Source organism: Microtus pennsylvanicus, chromosome 11, assembly GCF_037038515.1.
Source record: "Microtus pennsylvanicus isolate mMicPen1 chromosome 11, mMicPen1.hap1, whole genome shotgun sequence".
NCBI classification, from domain to species: domain Eukaryota; kingdom Metazoa; phylum Chordata; class Mammalia; order Rodentia; family Cricetidae; genus Microtus; species Microtus pennsylvanicus.
The window spans coordinates 45,365,008-45,382,667 of record NC_134589.1 but is presented as its reverse complement, the minus strand read 5'-3'; the positions used below and the strand labels follow the sequence as shown (position 1 = coordinate 45,382,667).

The window sequence follows — 17,660 nt, the reverse complement described above, 5'->3', positions numbered from 1 at the left end:
ACTGAATAAGCATGGGATGAAACTGGACTTTCTGAATGTGGCAGACAATGAAGGCTGATGAGAAGCCAAGGACAATGGCACTAGGTTTCAATCCTAATACATGAACTGGCTTTGTGGGAGCCTAGCCTGTTTGGATGCTCACCTTCCTGGTCCTGGATAGAAGTGGGAGGACCTTGGACTTCCAGCAGGGCAGGGAATCTGGACTGCTCTTCATTCTCGAAAGGGAGGGGGGAATGGAGTGGGGGGGGAGGGGGAGAGGAGTAGGGGAGTGGGGGGAGGGGGCGATGTGTGCGAGGAGGGGGAGGGAAATGGGAAACGGGGAGGAGACAGAAATTTTTTTTTGCAACAACTAAAAAAAAAAAAATAAACAACAACAACAAAAAAAACCTAGGTAGTCCGCCCTCTGACCTCTCTCCCCAGTGGTTTTCAACCTTCCTAACGCTGCAGCCCTTTTAAATACAGTTCCTCATGTTGGGGTGATACCCGACCATACATTTTTTTGTTACTACTTCATAACTGTAATTTTGCTACTGTTATGAAAAGTAATGTATATACCCGTGTTTCCTGTGGTTTTAGGCAACCCTTGTGAAAGGGTCTTTCAACCTCCACAGAGATATAGAGCCACAAGTTGAGAAACACTTCCTTAAGCCCTTATTGGGACATGCATCCTGCCCTAAACTCCTAGGAAGGAATGCCATGTAGAATGCCAAGCACCTCCCACTCCCAGTACCTTTGGTGTGTATGTGTATGCACGTATGTGTGTGTGTGTATCACTCAGGGTTGATGGCTGGGTCTTCATTATGGAAGTCAGGCTAGCCTCAAATTCTCAATCCTCCTGCTTCCATCAGCTGTGAGCTGGGGTTACAGGTGCAGGGCAACAGGGGCAGCCGCCCTTCAGGTTTTTACTTCTGCTAGCCCTGTTATGCCCAGATCAAAGAGTGCCCCCAAAACCAACTAGGAGACCGAGTCCTGTATGTAAAAGCAAAGAGCCTTTGTTCTTACACAAGTCTGCAAACTAGGGCTCTCCGTGTGTTCAACTTATTGGAGTGGTCAGAGAGCCCTGAGCTCAGTTAGGGTTGGGGTTTTATAGTAGAGGGGTGAGGGATCGCTAAGGTTCAGGACCCCTGATTCACTGACATTTGTCTAGGGGTGCCCTGGTGAAAAGCGGTAGGGGTGTGTGCTGGCAGGTGATCCTATCTACAATTGTTGGAACGTTAGGAATTTCCTTTGGATGGTCTGTTTCTGGGTGGTGCCTGGGTGGACTCAGTGTTCTTTTCTGGAACCAGGTATTGCCTTAGGGTAAACTACTGAGACTCGGGTCTCTATTGAACTTGTCATGACTGGGTCCTGCAAGCCCTGCATCTCAGACAGCACATATTACATCAATCTGGATGTTTCCCTCTTGCTCATCGGTCATCTTTTGCTCTAGGGTCAGCTGGAGACAGGCCAGAGAAAGTCATTACTCTCCTTCTCCGTAGGGCTTTACCTCATCAGACGGTGTGAATCTTTCTTTTTAGACTTGAAAGTGTCATTGCCTCCACCACCTCATTTAGAGATCCTGGCAGCGAGGGCGACAGCCCAACTCAAGATAGCCGTGCTGTGCCGCCGACACTCCCTCCATCCGACAGTCCTGGACAGAAAGCCTCCGGAGGGCTCTTCATAGGTTCTACTCTGTGTGTGTTGTCTAGCGCCTGCAGGGGTTTCCAGCCCAGAGCCTCGAACTGCAAGAAAAGCAAGGTGGATTCCACCAGGCACGCAGAGTGGGAGGTGCTGTGGAGAGAGGTGAACAGACATCCCAGGTCACAGCTACATTTCCAGGAGGATCAATGTCAGGGAAGAGTACACATTGATTCTGGAATCCAATTCCCTTACTAAAAGTGTGCCCAGCAATCAATATCCCTCCCCCACAAGAAAGGCTCCTCCCATCTGCACGTTAGCAGTCGAATAAAATCACATCTATCTGGGTGTGCTTGAGCGTGCCCGTAATCCCAACAAGGTCATCCTTGGCTGCACATCTGAGGCTAGCCTGGGCTACATGGGAACCTGTCTCAAAAATGTGTCAGTTTTCTTTTCAAGAGACAAACAGGGGCCGGAGAGCTGTGGGGTCGATGAACAGGGCTCCTGGGCGGGGTAGGGGGTGGGAGGGTCTCAAGATGAGGGTCTTTCCTCAGTGTGCTGATTCCAACATCATAATTTTACTTAATAAAAATAAAAGCAGCCCAGGCATGGTGGCACAGCCTTTAATTCCAGCCTGGGAGACAGAGACTGGCTTGTCTTCATGAGTTTAAGGCCAGCCCAGTCTACAGGGCGAGTTCCAGGCCAGCCAGGGCTGCACAATGAGCCTGCTTATTAAAACTACCTAAAACACCAAAACCACACACACAAAAAAAAAACTAAAAAAACCCAAAATGAATGAAAAATAAATAAAGCAAGCAAGCATCCCTGGGTTTTATGTTTTAGATAATTTATTGTTAAATGGAGAAGTCACAAAGCAAAAATGGAGTGGGACAGAAGTCAAAGGTAATTTTAAAACTTTTTTTTTTGTCTTTTGCTGTGTGTCAAATATTTTCTAAGTTTAAAAACAGGGAACACATGAAATGAAAAGATACTTGTTCAAATGAAGTCTGCTTTTAGACGGTTGAAAGAAAGACTACCTTTCTCCAGAAATACACAGCATCCGCAACAGCCATAACTTAAGAATCAGAGCAAAAATCTTCATAATGAACACACCTGGTCTCTCACGCACACTTAGGAATGTCAAGTGAGTGAGTTTTTAAAATCTCCTCTTCCACTTTGCCAACTATTGGGAATCTGCTCTCGGCTGGCGACACCTCCATCAGGGTGCTCCGGGCCTGCAGCTTTCAAGAATGAGAGCTGGCTTCTGAAGAAGAACCTCAAGGCGCAAAACCCGCCTTTCCATCCCCAGTAGACATCCACAGTCGCTCGCTTCTACTTACTGATACAGTTCTGGTTCCATCCACACCTAGAATGTTCTGCCTGAACTTAACATGATCCAACTTAACTAAGACCAGAGAGAGAGAGACAGAGAGGGAGAGAATTCTTAAGGTATCATTCTGAACCCAAAACATGTCTCCAAAGGGGCAGAAGCGTTGGTGATTTTCCTAATTTAAAAATTGCATTGCACCCGGTGGTGGTGGCGCACACCTTTAATTCCAGCACTCACACTCACGAGACAGAGGCAGACGGATCTCTGAGTTCAAGGCCAGTCTGGTCTACAGAGCACACTCCAGGACTGGCTCCATAGCTACTGAGAATCCCTGTCTCAGAAAAAACAAAACAAAAAAAACAACCAAACAAAAAAAGATTTTATTTATGCTTGGGGGTGGTGCACACCTTTAATCCCAGCACTCAGGAGGCAGAGGCAAGTGAATCTCTGTGAGTTTGAGGCCATCCTGGTCTACAGAGTGAGTTCCAGGACAGCCAGGAGAAACCCTGTCTTGGAAAACCAACACCCCCCCCCCTCCAAAATTGTATTTGCTCTTTTTTTTTTTGTCCCGAGACAGGGTTTCTCTGTAGCTTTGGAGCCTTGTCCTGGAACTAGCTCTTATAGACCAGGCTGGCCTTGAACTCACAGAGATCTGCCTGCCTCTGCCTCCCAAGTGCTAGGAAAAACTTGTATTTGCAAAAAAAAATTGTATTTCCCACTTCAGTGACATTATAAAGTCAGATAGAAAACCCACTTTTGCCAATAACTGCTTTCCCAAAGCCAAGCAGCATTTGTTACTCTGACTTCAACTGAGGAGCTTGTGTGCCCCAGTGTCTCCAACTGAGCTGCACCCTAGTCAGCTGAGACCCTGAAGCCAGCAACCTCTCTGCCCAGCGAGATGAGTTAAAAGCACAACAGACCCGGCACTGCCGTCTGCAGGGGGCATGGACTAGACGGCTGTGGCTCTAGACAGCTTCACAGTCTTCAAACGAGAGTGATTATCTTTGCACCTCTTTACCATACTAACAAGTCTCTGCTGTAGCCCCAGGGGAGCCAGCGTGTTCTCAATTCTGCTTTCTGGACAGATGGAAACCATGCTCAGAGACTCAGAGACATCACAGAAGACAGAGCCACTGTGACCCACTTGACATGATTTGGATGTATTCAGAGGAAATACGTACAGCTCGTTCTTTCCAGTGCTGGAATCAAACCCAGTTTGCCACTTTCTTTCCTGCAGCACTGTGGGGCCTGGCAGGGAGTTCTAAGGGGCAGGGGAGCAGGGGCAGCCTGGTGCACAGCACCCACTAGGTCAGCATTGTCCCTGCTGCTGCGGCTGGCTCAGCTGGACTCTCTAAGTTGGCCGGGAAACACCTTTGATTCGTCACTTCTGGGGTGCTGTGGTACAGAAGAAATGTCCAAGGCTGTTGTTTGAAGTGTCACTTTCCCATTCCTGGATTCATCTTAGCTTCCTCTGGATGGTAAGCAATATTGCTTGCTTTTTTGGGTTAAACCCAATTCCCCCCAGTCACATCCGAGTCTGCCTCCTCCTACTGCAGCTGCTCTTAGGCATGGCGGCCCACAGCGGGGTCCCTTTTCATGCACTTCCAACATGCGTTTTTTTCCAAAGCATTCTTTCAAAAGGCTGTTTCTCTCAAAAAGAGCCCTCTGCTGCATTTTTGCCTTGTGAAAAAAAAAAGGAAAGTATTTCAAAACCCCAAAATACCTATGAGCAGAATTACACAAGTCTAGGGAGATGTTAACCAGATGCCAAGCATGCTAGGGCTGCCCCAGAGCCCGCGCCTGGAACCAACCTTGAGAACCAGACGAGTAGTGCCCCAGACCGGGCTAGCTGTTTACCCAATCCAATGACGGCAGAACGGGCAGAGAGCTTATGTTTCACAGGCATCTCCTTTTGTGGTTTTTGTTTTTCTCCTCTAATATCATGAAAAAGATTTTGATAATACTAAGAATTTGGATTAGCAGGGGGAAAAAAGGAAGTGGAAACAAAAAACTGGTCCAGCACGGGAGTCTCCCCAGATTGGGCACATCTGTGCATCACAGCCCCCAGAGGCAGCTCCCTTTCCTTTTGTTCAGCTATGAAGATATGCATGGCTGAAATTTCTTAGAATTCACTCTTTCTACTCCAGAGACGGTCCCACTTTCTTCATCAGAAAATGGAGGACAAGCTCACCTCAGCCCGTCCTGATGGCGTCGTCCTTTTCTTCTGCCTATCTTTGTTTTCCCCCAAACAGAGACTTTGGGGAAACTGCATCAACCAACCAGAACATATATATACCTGCTCCTTTAAAAGAAACTATCCGAAAAATTTTAAATGAAGCCAAGTTTCTCTATTATTTTAAGATGCAGTGATTTTTTTTTCTCCTTCCTTCCCCTGGCTAGGCTTAGAGGTATCTCCAGGTTAGACTCCCCTGGGGCTGGGGTGACGTGCAAGAGCAAAGTGTCACCCAGCTTGTCCAGGATGGTCTGGGGGCCAGGGCAGTGTGTGAACAGCTGGCCCAACCCCGAGTAGCTAGCTTGAGTCAGCATTCATCCGAGAGACTGTCACTACCCAGGAACTCTGTGGCCTCGAGCTCCACGCTGGACAGAAACCTCCTCAGCTTCTTGTGGCAGTTGTAATCCAGAGTGGTGGTGTAGACGGTCTTGGGGTACTTGGGGTAGACGATGGTGGTGCTGAGGAAGCGCGTGGCCTTGTGGCGGGGCTCGAAGCGCACCTCGGCCTTATAGTTTCGCCAAGTGCAATTGGGGATACAGGTGACTGTCTGGCTGCAGGAAGCCACCACCAGGCCCAGGGGCATCTGCACATCGTCAATGAAGTGTCTCTCAGAGTCGTACTTGACCGAGGAAGTATACCTGTAGGGAGACACAAGCCAGCATGAAGCTGTCCTGAGCTAGGAGCATGGGGTCCCAAGTGTGATGGCTCATCTCTCCTGGGGTGCATCAGGGAGAAGCAGCAAGAGTCTACGGGAGTGTTTTATGGGAGGCATGTTACTCCAGCTACTTCTATCTCAGGACCTAAATGGATCTTCCCAAGCATCCTGGAAGAGGAAAGAGAGATGAAGAGATGAAGGTCTCAATGTCCGTGAATGAAGGACCTGGGTGGGTGGATGGGTGGTTGAATGGATGGATGGACGGACGGACTGACTGATGCATTTGCAGGGCTGGGGATACAAACCATAGCCTTGAGTGCTAAGCAAGAACTCTACCCCTGAGCTAAGCGCCCAGGCCTGAGCTGGGACCTAAATGCAGCACACAGGCTTCTGAAGTTTACCATTTTCCACAGCAGGCCACAGCCCTGAATTCCATTCCCATTTACATAAGCTAGAAGCCCTCAGCCTAACGACTTAACTTGCCTACGCCTCGAATCCTCTCTTATGACAAAGGGTCTACATGCAGCCAAGTGCTGCCGGGGTAATTAAATCACTCACAGCACATAGCCATTTTGGGTTTGGTCATTGACTGGCCACATATACGACAGTGGTCCCACGGATTCTATCACCCAGTGACATAGCACCTTCTTATTATGCCCTAGTGCATGCTGGCATGTGATGACTTGACACAAGTTAGAGTCATCTGAGAAGAAGGAACCTTGATTGAGAAAATGCCTCCAGAAGTTTAGCCTGAGGGCAAGTCGGTGTGACATTTTCGCGACTGGTGGTTGATGTGATGAGTGCAGCCCACTGTGGGCAGCGCCATCCCTGGGTATGTGGTCCCAGGGTGTGTAAGAAAGCAAGCTGAGCAAACTCGGAGGAGTGAGCCAGTAAGCAGTGCTCCTCCATTGTTCCTACCTCTGGGTTCTTGCTTTGACTTCCTTTTATCATGTGAACTAAGATGTCGTGTGGTGACATTACCTGAGGACCTGCTCTGAACGGCTCTGTCGTTGGGCAGAGCTGAGTCATGGAATAAAGTGGAGTCAGCTGCTCTCTGGGGTAAAGAGCTTCTCCATCTGCTCCATGAGCAGCCAGCTCTTGAATGAGAAGAAGAATTCTAGAACTGCCAAGTGCTATGCCATGGCCTCAACTATGGTTTGGAAACCTCCCAACTCTGGGAGACCAGGGACCTGACCCTGTCAATGAAAGCCAAGTGCATCCCGGATGGCCACAAACGAACTCGCCATTTACATCCCTCAGTTGCTTTTCTACCACGACTACCACCTCCACCACCTCTACCACCTCCACCTCCTCTACCACCCACCACCACCATCACCATCACTACCACCTCCTCCTCCTCCACCACCACCACCACTACTATTACTACTACTACTATTATTATTGTTGTTGTTTCGGGACAAGGTCTTGCTAAGTAGGCCAGCCTAGCCTAGAATTCCCTGCTCCCGCCTCTGCCTCCTGAGTGCTGGCTGGGACTGTAGGTGTACACACCCTTCACGGCTAGGGGCTGGTGTGTTCTAGAAGCATCACAGTGACAACTTGGCTACATTAATACTGCAGCTTCACAGATGTTAGCATCTCCACGAGCATCACGTGGGTGAGACCCAGCATTTTGTCTCTTCTCCCTGAAGTCACGAGACACTGATGGGAGCCAGTGTCACCAAGTCATGTCCCAGTTTTGTCAGAAACACAAGCTCCCAGGGAATAAAAGGCTAACCTGCTCACCTCTAAATGGATGAACCTCCCTCTGTTCCATATCAAAGGCCCCTTTGTGTTCAGGCAGCTGAAACTCCAGCTACAAAACCCCAGTCGCCAAAAGTAAAATTCCTTTCGCTAAAAAGACAGCCCTTTGCTGGAACCTCTCCAGGACTCTTTGCCCCCCAGTCATCCCGGGTGAGATCATTCCCAGAGGACCTGTCCAGTGGCTAACATGAGACAGGGTCATAGCACCTTACAGGTGGGACAGAGGGGGATGAGTGGCTTCAGGAAAGAAGTGATGTTCAACAAAATCCTTGGCACCCGAAGGCATGGTGTATGAAATGCATAAAGCATGCGGTGGAACTTCATCTCAAAATCTCACCTTTATCAAGTATCTGGTAGACATAGTGTTGCACACCTGTAATCCTGACACTCAGGAAGCTGAGACAGAAATATCATCCGAAGCTTGGATGATAACCTGGCCTACATAATGAATGCCAAGCCAGCTGACTCGACATAGCAAAGTCCTGTCCGGAAACTAACTAACTATCTGCATAAATAAATGGTGTATCTACATATTTAACTAGACATCATGCAAGAGAACAAGTCAAACTACTGACAGTCTTCAGGACATTTTCATAATTAACTTTTTAAAACAATAGCAGTCAGACCTGGAATTTAAAAACATTTTAAGAAAAATAATATCAGGGTCAGTTCACTCACTTTATTTCCTTCGGCGGTAAGGGATCAAACTCAACTCCTTCACCGAAGGACAGGGGACAGAGCCGTGGTGAGCAGCCAGCAGCCAGCGAGTGGGTCAGAGGTGCTGGGTTCTTCGGGGAGAGAGGAGAGAGTGGTTAGATCTACGACTGACCGGCCAAAACACACACTCCACAGAAGGCTGAACCTCTGAGCCTCCAGGGAGGGGTCACATGGGGACCACAGCCTGGCCCTACAAAGGATAGGCCTAGCCACTGGCATGGGAAGTGCACTAGACAAGGCAGAACGGTCGGTCGGGGTTCAAATCCCAGATCAACCCTGCCGCTCCATGTTTCAGGGGTGTGCCTTATCAACCCTGCCGCTCCATGTTTCAGGGGTGTGCCTTGCACTCATGAGCACATTAGGTGAGGTCCGTCCTGCGTGTGCTCTGTGCTCAGTGGAGTTGTCCCAGGTCCTGTCTCTCGCTGCACACTGGGGAAGGCTTGTGCAGAAGAGCAAGCTGACGGGAAGGATGAACTCCACATCAGGCCTGAGGCCAGAGTCAGAGGCTGTACCACAAGAGCCTTGCGGTAAAAAGCTCTTCAGACCCCTCAATTATGCAGAGTGTCCCCCTCTTATTGTCTCAGCAATAGTTAGAGAAAGGCCATGACTTCTGCAAGAAAGAAAAGCTTCCGGATTTTTTTTTTTTTTTTTTTTTTTTTAGGTAAAAACCCACTCCTACTTCCCTACCTCCTCTGCTTCTGGGGTTGACAGGGCAGCAGCCATCCATGACAGAGGTTCCTACAACTCTGTGGCCCTGGACTCAGGGATGTTTTTGCTCCACGTCGGCTTCCACTAGCCAGAAAGCTCCAGGGCAGAGCGCAGTCTTTGAATCCGTCAGGGAAGCTCAGGTGACAGACAGTCTCTGGTCACCCAGTTTGCTAGAATCGGCCCTCTGTGCTTTGTGTGCAGAGATAAACACAGCGCAGAGGGCCCTCCACAGCCCTTTGTGCTCTCTGGCTTTCTGAGATCTGTCATTTTCTTTGCTTAATTTAAGAGCAAGAGCTACATCTGTGCCTGGGTGTGGAGGTGGCAGACGGACCAACCCCCAGGACAAAGAAGGCAAATGTTTCTAAAAGGTTGGCTGAGATCTTTTTTGTGTTACCAGGACAAGACGCAAAAGCCAAAAGGACTGGCGGAGTGTCCTGGGGTACTGCTCCAGGGCTAGGATGGAGCTTGGTGACTCGGGGTTGGGGGAACAGATACAGTTCAAGCCAAGGTCAGTAATGAGATGTGGGCACAGTGGGAGCAGAAACAGTGGGTCCTGCTCCACTCTCTGGCTGCCAGAGTCTCTGCATGGGGGGGGGGGGCACATGCCAGGCAGCCCTGTAAGCTGCAGGGTTATGTGGTCACCCCAGTTTGTTCTCCCACACTCTCAAGACAACTTTCATTTGGGGTCCATTTGGCTTCCCTTTCCCCGCCTCTTATTCCTGCCCACTAGACAGACACTCCCTGGGTATCTAGGTGTGGGAGGGAGATGAGGTGGCTTAGCAGTAACGAGAGACAAATGCACAAGGAGACCAGAAGGATGGATACCAAGCCATAGGCTCTGGAACACGTCTGAGAAAGCTCTCAAAGGAAGTGACATAGCCGAGCATGGAAAGGCCACCAGGACTTGGATGGGAAAGGTGAGGGTCAAGGTTCAGGTCAGGTAGAAGAAGGGACATCCGAAACAGCCGTGAGTGTCTGGTCTGTGGTCAGAGCAGGTAAGATGAGGCTGAAAGGCCAAAAGGGCAAGCTGAAGCAAACTTCACCTTGGAATGAAGTATGAGGTGCTGATGCTTGCTGAGACACGGTCAATAGGTCAAGAGGGCCCACACCACCAAAGTCCCACCGTGGTCCTTAAAATAACACTGCCACTGGCTACCCCACGGGAGATCCAGTCAACAGCCATCCCTAAGTCATATACACATTGAGTTTCAACTGTAGGCAGGATGTGGCCTCTCCTGAGACTCGCCTGCAAACCACCACCTGAACAGACAGATCCCAGGGCAAAAGAGACTTGGAGTTTTTCTTACAAAAAGTTGAAAGTAAAAGGATTAAAACTTTCAAAGCCCTGGCCACCTAGAGGACTCCGATATCATTGAGATCAGAACTCTGGCTGAGTTAGGTATTCAGGACAGGGGCCCCGACAGCACACCGAAGGCTCATGGCGTGACTCCTCAGGTCTCCCAAAGGTTGGCCGGCCTTGTGCCGAGAGCCCAGAACACACCCCTCTCCCAGGTCCCGGCAGAGGGAGGCCGCCTAGGGAGCAAAGCCTCGGGGCGTAGGCCCCCGGGTGGGGAGGGCTGGGTTCCCTGTCCGTGTCCCGGGAGCCCCACCCAGCCCGCCCCGGCAGGAATGTGGTCGAGCCGCAGCTTGGCAGCCCCGGGGGCCACCACCTCGAAGGGAGGAGACCGCGGCTCGCCTCTCCCGGGGCTCCCGCGCCTCCCAGGCGATGACAATTTTCCAGCCACTGGCTCCAGCTGGCCAGGCTCTCTCGCTGCGCTCCCGCCCCGGCTCCCGGCTATAGCCACGCCGTCTCGACGGGCGGGTGGCTGCACCGACAACCGACTGCGAGCGCTGGGGAGTCCTGGGGCGGGCTCCGGGTGGGCCAGCACGGGGAGAAGTCTGTGCACGAGGCAACTCACCGGGATGGCTGGGGTCGCCGCCGCGTCGGGCTCCAGCGTCCCCGGGACCGGAGCGCGTTCCCCACCGCCGCCCGCCGCGAGCCCCCAGTGGCTGGGGCTAGGACTTGGGGGCAGCCCCGAGTCCGGGCTGTCCAGGACGCCGTCGCCCTTCTTCTTCGTGTCCACGAGCTCGGGGACATCCTGCAGGCTCAGCCGGCCCACCATGGCTGCGCGTTTGGCGTGGCCGGGGCACAGCCAGCTCGGTGTTGGAGTGCGAGAGAGGGCCGCACACGCGGGCCAGGGCTGCTGCCCTCCGGGCCGCCCTCCTTGCCCCGCCGCCGGCGCGTTGTCCGGGTGTCGCCGGCGGCCGCGCTCGCTCGAGGCCCCGCCTTCCGCCCCGCCCCAGGGGCCGGCCCAGCCGTGGTGACCGCCAAGAGGCCGTGCACCAGGGGCCGCTGCACTCCCGCCGCGCGCCGCCCAGAGTCTCCGCGCCCCGATCTTCCCGCGACGCCCCCTCCGCACCCCTCCTACCGGCAACCGCGTCTCCCGCTGACAAGGCTGCCGGCCTCCGTCCAGCCCCCCACCCTGTCTCTGGGGTGCGCGGGGATCCTGGCCCTGTCCCTCGGACCCCGGGAGGTGCTAGTATCTCTAGATCTGGCAGCCCAGAGCCAGAGCCGAGTCCCAGCCTGCAGAGGCCTGGGGGGGACGAGCAAACAACTGGAAATTATTAATACTTAATGCGCCTCGTATGGCTCCGGCCGCCTGTTGGCTCAGCAGGGCCGGTTCTGGCTCTCACGTCTGCCCCGGAGGAGAGGCGGCCTACTCCTCCGGACTCCCGGGAGGCGTTGATCACTCCCTGGACGGGTGCTTAGCTGAACAGGCTGTGGCCAGACCAGGCAGGAACGTTCTAAGGGTGTCACAGGCTTGGATTTCCAAGAGAGACCAGCAAGCAAGCTGCCCAGCGGTTGGCTGTCTTAGGGCCCAAGATCCCCTTATGGAGGCTGCATTTTTTTTTTCTTTTCACTCACAGGAACTTTCCTTCCGTGCCATCTGAGGGGGTCCCTTCTAAAAACAAGACAAAACCAAAACACAACAACAACAAAGCAGACTGTCCTTCCTGTTAGTTGACAGAGAAGACCCTTCTTTAGTGGGAACTAGTTGCCTGGGGTGGAGTGGGGGCTGGGGGGCTGCCCAAATTCATTGCTTTTTTTCTCATCTCAATGTCCACGGTCACCACCGAGTACACACAGTACATACAGTCATCGCACTTCCCTGACTGTGAATCGTGAGACTGCTCTCTGAGATCCTGGAACCGTGACCTCCGCCAGACCTACTCCGTGCCAGCTCTGAGCAAATGTCACATACCCCACAGAGGACACCCCTGGCCCACCTGTACACAACTCGGCAAAGACAAAGCCCATCTGTCCTGACGGTCTGACCTAGAGTGGCTCAGTTCAGTCCTCCTTTCTCTCTGCCCATCATTTTCAGATAAGGAAACAGAGGGACTTGCCTTGCCTTCCAGTCACATGGTAGGGAGAAGGCAGCTTGCTCTGAACCGGAAGCCAGCATCATCCCTTCTCCAGAGGATACATTCTGGAGCGGGCTGTATCAGGACGTTGTTCATTCGTTCAGGGCACGTGGGGATAGGTTACAAGATCCACGGTGTATGGTGCCCGACAAGTGTCTACTGCAAGGATACTTCCCCACTCCTGTTTTTCCCAACTTCTGCACACCTCAGCAGTGCTGTGCCCCTGGCATTAGAGGAGGAATCCCTGTACTTTCCGAGGGTGTGGAAGGTGGGCTGGTCACGTTGGGAAAGATGACCAGGAAGGTGGCAATCGCTCTAAGGAGATGGTAAGTCCGAAGAGCTGGAGGATGAGACCGAGAAAGCTCAGCATGCTGGGCCCCGACAACCACAGATTGTTGTGGGGAGTTTGCCTGCTTTGGGACTTGCTGACTCCAGAGCTTGAGAAGCCACATTGCACCCCCTGAGCTGTACTCTGAACACTTATCTACATTCTGTCAGAAGACTCGTGGAAACAGCAAAGCTGCCAGCGTGAGAAAGAGAAGATGAAGCGTCCAGCCTTGGAGGGGCCAAGGGGATCCAGAGCACTCTTTTTGGTCCACGTTCTCACTGGCACCAGAATCATCACCAGCAGCTGGCCCAGGATGTCACAGCAGCTTCTTGACCCCAGGAGAAGCTGTCATCACACTGGACACAGGGAGTAGCTGGGCTACAACCTGACCACCAAGAACAACCTCTCCCAACTCTTTTAGGCACAGACCAAACAGTGCATCCTCCTGCCTCTGGAGAACTACCAAGTAACTCTCAAAGCATAAGCTGAGTGACCCAACTAGTCTGTAGTCTGTCCTTCCTCCCTCCCTCCCCTCCCTCCCTCCCTTCCCTCCCCTCCCTCCATCCCTCCCTCCCTTCCTTCCTTCTCCCCCTCTCTTCCCCCCTGTCTCCAAAGCTGGGATAGGGTGAGGGCAGAGGTGCTCTTTTAGAGAGAGAGCCAAACCACTGGCTCAGCACCCCACCCCCAGAAGGGGACTTCCAGTGTAACCAGGTGTGAACCTTGAAGCTCAGATCCTGGAAATGGGCTCTGTCTCTGGAGGCCTGAGTAGTGAGTTTAGACTTAAAATGTTTTGTTTTTAAGTTCAAGTCTTACAGACTGGCCTGAAATTCTAGACAATTCTTCTGCTTCACCCTACCACACTAGAGCGCTAGGGTTATGGTATGAACCAAATATCCAGCTTCAAATTGTACACTTACCGGAGCCTTCAAATTCACGATCCGACATCTTATTCCAGATGTTTCCCCCAGGATGTTGCTCAGAAATTTCTAATTCAAGCTAGAGGGAAATTCCAGGTCAGTCAGGTCTACATAACAAGGCCTTGTTTAAAAATTAAAGTAAAGCCAGCAGGGAAGAGGAGAAGGTACCTGCTTCTGCCCTAAGCCACCCTATCCCGGCTTTGGAGACAGGCTTTTTTTTTTTTTATTTGAGGAGTAGTTGGGGTGTCTGTAGAAACCAGGAGGTAAGTTAGACAAAGCAAGCAGAGCCCAGAGAGACCGCAGAGCCCAGAGAGAGACTGGCTTCATCTCAAAGCTGTCCTTTCAGAGAGGGGCCATGACCCCTAGAGGTACCCTGTCCTCACAGAGCTTGGCTTCCAGCCTGAGGCTCTCCCAGCAGGGCCCAGGAACAAAAGTTGCCTGACAATGGGTACCAATCCTGCATTTTTGTGGGGGGTTTTGCACTGATGCCCAACTGGGAATCAAGTCAGGCAAGGGCAAGGCCGGACCCCTCACGGTTGCCTCTTATTTCTGTGGAACAGCCTGTCTTTAGCAAAAGCCAGCCAGTGGATTAAAACCACTCCTGGCTTAGTCTGCTGGCTCGTGCCCATGTCCATGGCACCTTGCAATCTCCAGCAGCTAGGATTCCAGGTTGTTCTCTGGTCCACACTGTAGAGGATTTGCCTCACTGTCCAATTGTATCTCTTCCTCCTTCATTTGTATTAATGCCAACAAAATGTTTTCAAAAATATAATTTAATTTTGTTCTTTAAGTATCTGAAGATTAAGGCCCTTGCTTTCAAAGGACATTGAAAGGGATCTGCCATATGTAGTAAAGAAGGGAAGAGTAAGTGGCACAGGCCAGCAATATCAGCACTCGGGAGGTGGAGACAGGGGGATCAGGAATTCACGAATTGACGACCATCCTTGACTACCTAGACATTTGAGGCAACCTCCCCCCCCCCTTTTTTTAAGGGAGCAGGGCTAAATGAAAAAGATGTGCTTTAGCCAGGAGCCAGGAATTATGTGGTGCATAGCTGTAAAACCCCAGCACACAGGACAAAGACATGCTCTAAGGGTGAGAGACCCAACACATCCCACCCGAGTGTGGGCTCTGGTGTTGCGGGCAGGGATGGGCTGATCACCAGGAGCCCTTGGGATTCACAGGGTGGCACAGAGTCAGAGGAATATCCAGGGGCTTGTTTGTCAATTTCAGAGCTAAACAGGCCTGAAGGATCATCAGCAGACCCCTTTTCCAGCCTCTCGCCTGGGAGCTCATCAGTTTGAATGGAGGTTTGCTCAAGCCAGAGGGCAACATTAACCCAGAGACCAAGTGCAGCTGGTGTGTAATCAGGCAAAGGCTCCCTGTGCAGGGAGCCCCCACAAGCCCTGTGAACTCTGGCCCTACCTGGATGCTCCCATCTGCAAACTCAGAGCTGACTTTCTCAAGTGCTCCCTAGTTACACTTGAAAAGGCCCACTGCTGGCCTTTGCAGACTACACCAGATGGGATTTTGCAGAGGGCTACACCAATGTATTTGAACTTCTGGCACATTCAGACTGGACAAGGGCTTGCGAGCTGGGAAAACGGACTTTGGTTAAGCAACTGAAGGTCACACTCTTGGTTCCTTGCCTGACAAATAGAAAGATATGCTGTCACTGTCCCTTAGACAAACAGCTGGCCTGTGGGGCCACACGGCAAGGCCACCTCAAAGGTCTCCAAGGTGCTTCAAGACCACAGAGGGTCCAGCGCTGTATGACTGCCTGAGACAGGACGGAGAATGGGAGTCTTCGCGTGCACCCAGCTGCTCCTCACATGACAACTGCTTGAGGCTGGAGAGACAGCTTAGGGGCTGAAACCGCTGGCTGTTCTGTCAGAAGTCCTGGGTTTGATTCCTAGTATCTACAGAGTGTCACGACTTTCTGTGACTCCAGTCTTTGGGGATCAGGCATCCTCTATGGCCTGGCACCTCCAATCCAGTAGACCTCACCGAACACCCCCAGATTTTATCTCATGCTTTACTTTGTTAGATTTTTTTCTCTTTTTTTATTCTTATGTAGCTGAGAATGACTTTGAACTGAACATCTGATCCTTCTACCTCCAGCTGCCAAGTGCTGGGATTATAGTTATGCACCACCATGCTTGGCTTTATATATTAACTTAAAGTTTTAGATTTATTTGCTTTATGTGAGTATTTTTCCTGTATGTATGTGCCCCATATGCGTGTCCTCAGAGTTTAGAAGGGGTGCTGGGTCTGTTGGGAGTGGAGTTACAAAGTCCTCCAGGAGTGTGGGGCTTAAAACTGAAAAGCACCTTTTGAATAAGAACCAAAAGCAGAACAACCAAACAGCACCCTGGGACTCTTCCACGGAGAGCCAGGCTTTCAAACCTCATCTCTGCTACAGAACTGCAGCCGACTGAGTCCCCATAGCTCGTATTGTTTGACCAGTGCCGCTGTGGAGGAAGAGCAGAGGTGGCCAGGAAGCGGAGGAAGAACTACTTCACTTATTGTTACTATCTCACCACTCTGCAGGCAGAAAGGAAGACCACGGGGGCAGGGATGCACCTCAGTGGATAGTCTTGCCTGTCTCGCCTGTCTAGCATGAATGAAGCCCTGGATTCGATCCCCTGTGCTGCAGAAAACTGGGCACGGAAGTATGTGCCTGTTATCCCAGCACTGGGGAGGTAGAAGCAGGCAGATTAGATGTTCAAGGTCATTGTTGGCTGCAGATCAAGTCTCTGGCCAGCTGGGTTATATGAGACCCTTTCCCAGGAAAAAGAAAAGGAGGGAAAGGAAGCATGACCATCGATTTCATGGTTGAACCAAGGAAGCCCCGGGCAGAAGGGCCTGGGTCTTTTACACAACCAACTTGGACTAAGCAAGCTTTCTTGCAAGATGCAGCATAGGTTGGGCCACATTTGGTTTTGTGCAATGAAAATAAAAGAGGAACTTCTCCCTTCTGGGTTTCTACAGATAGAGCTGCAATTACACCCTCTAGCCCACAATGCCGGAAAAAACATCACGGCTGTGGCCAATGGGGATGTGGAGAAGTAGGTACGAACACACCATCAAAGGGAATGTCAGTAAAACCACCTTGCGGATGCAAGAAACAGGCAACACCCTTTTAAAAAAGATGTGTGTGGAGGTCATATATCTTCCTGGATTTCTCTGTATTTACCTTGCTCCCAAGATCCTCTACTTCACCTCCTGAGAGTTAGGGTTACAGACAAACCTCTATGCCTTCTGGGCTTTGTGTGGGCACCTCGGATCCTAATTTTAGTCCTCATAGGAGGGGAGAAAAGTGTTTTACAGGCTGAAGCATTTCCCCAGCCCTGGTAGCTGGGGTTTTGTTTGTTTGTTTTGTTTTCTTATTTTGAGACAGGGTCGCACTACGGAGCTCTGGCTGGCCTGGACCTCACTATGTAGACCAGGCTGGCCTCCAACCTGCCCACATAGATCTGTCTGTCTCTGCCTCCTGAATCACAATCTGCAATTACAGTTGCGGGGTAGTCTAAGACAGGAGGGTTGGGAACTACATGGGCTACATGGAAAGTTCAAGGTCATCCTGGTAAATCTCTGCCTCAGAATAAAAAAACGGGAGCCAGAGAGCTGGATGAGCAGGTAAAGATGCTCAAGGCTAGACCTGGTAACCTGAGTTTGATCTCTCAGGTACCACAGGTGGATAAAGAAATTGACTCGGGAAAGTTATCCTTTGACCTTCACACAGTAGGAACATACCCACACATGCACAAAAACTGGATAAATAAAATAAATAAAACAGACTTTAAATAAATTTGGAAATAAATGGAAACGAAGCTATACTAGGCCCTGGTCCTTGTGAAACAACAGCCAGTGAAAGAAGGAACGATGGGTCTGTTAAGGCCCAGTTACAGGTTTGAGAGGAGCTATGGAACTGAATCTGGCTATGCAGGTGAAAGGGCGGAACCAAA

The 17,660-nt window shown here is 51.2% G+C and overlaps 1 protein-coding gene across 1 annotated transcript; it reads right to left on the bottom strand.

The window, feature by feature from the left end:
* Window positions 1-2,450: 2,450 nt before the first annotated feature.
* Rflnb (refilin B) lies at window positions 2,451-11,308 on the bottom strand. Its single transcript, XM_075991615.1, has 3 exons — window positions 10,941-11,308; window positions 8,275-8,384; window positions 2,451-5,818 (listed from the first exon to the last, which is right to left on the bottom strand). The coding sequence occupies exons 1-3, from the start codon at window positions 11,142-11,144 to the stop codon at window positions 5,488-5,490; spliced, it is 645 nt and encodes a 214-aa protein (XP_075847730.1). The 5' UTR covers window positions 11,145-11,308; the 3' UTR covers window positions 2,451-5,487.
* Window positions 11,309-17,660: the final 6,352 nt, after the last annotated feature.

Coding starts and splice junctions, on each gene's coding strand:
- Rflnb (XM_075991615.1), bottom strand. CDS start 11,144: ATGGTGGGCCGGCTGAGCCTGCAGGATGTCCCCGAGCTCGTGGACACG. Junction 8,385..10,940: donor CGGCGACCCCAGCCATCCCG/GTGAGTTGCCTC, acceptor CTCTCCCCGAAG/AACCCAGCACCTCTGACCCA. Junction 5,819..8,274: donor TTACCGCCGAAGGAAATAAA/GTGAGTGAACTG, acceptor GTCTCCCTACAG/GTATACTTCCTCGGTCAAGT.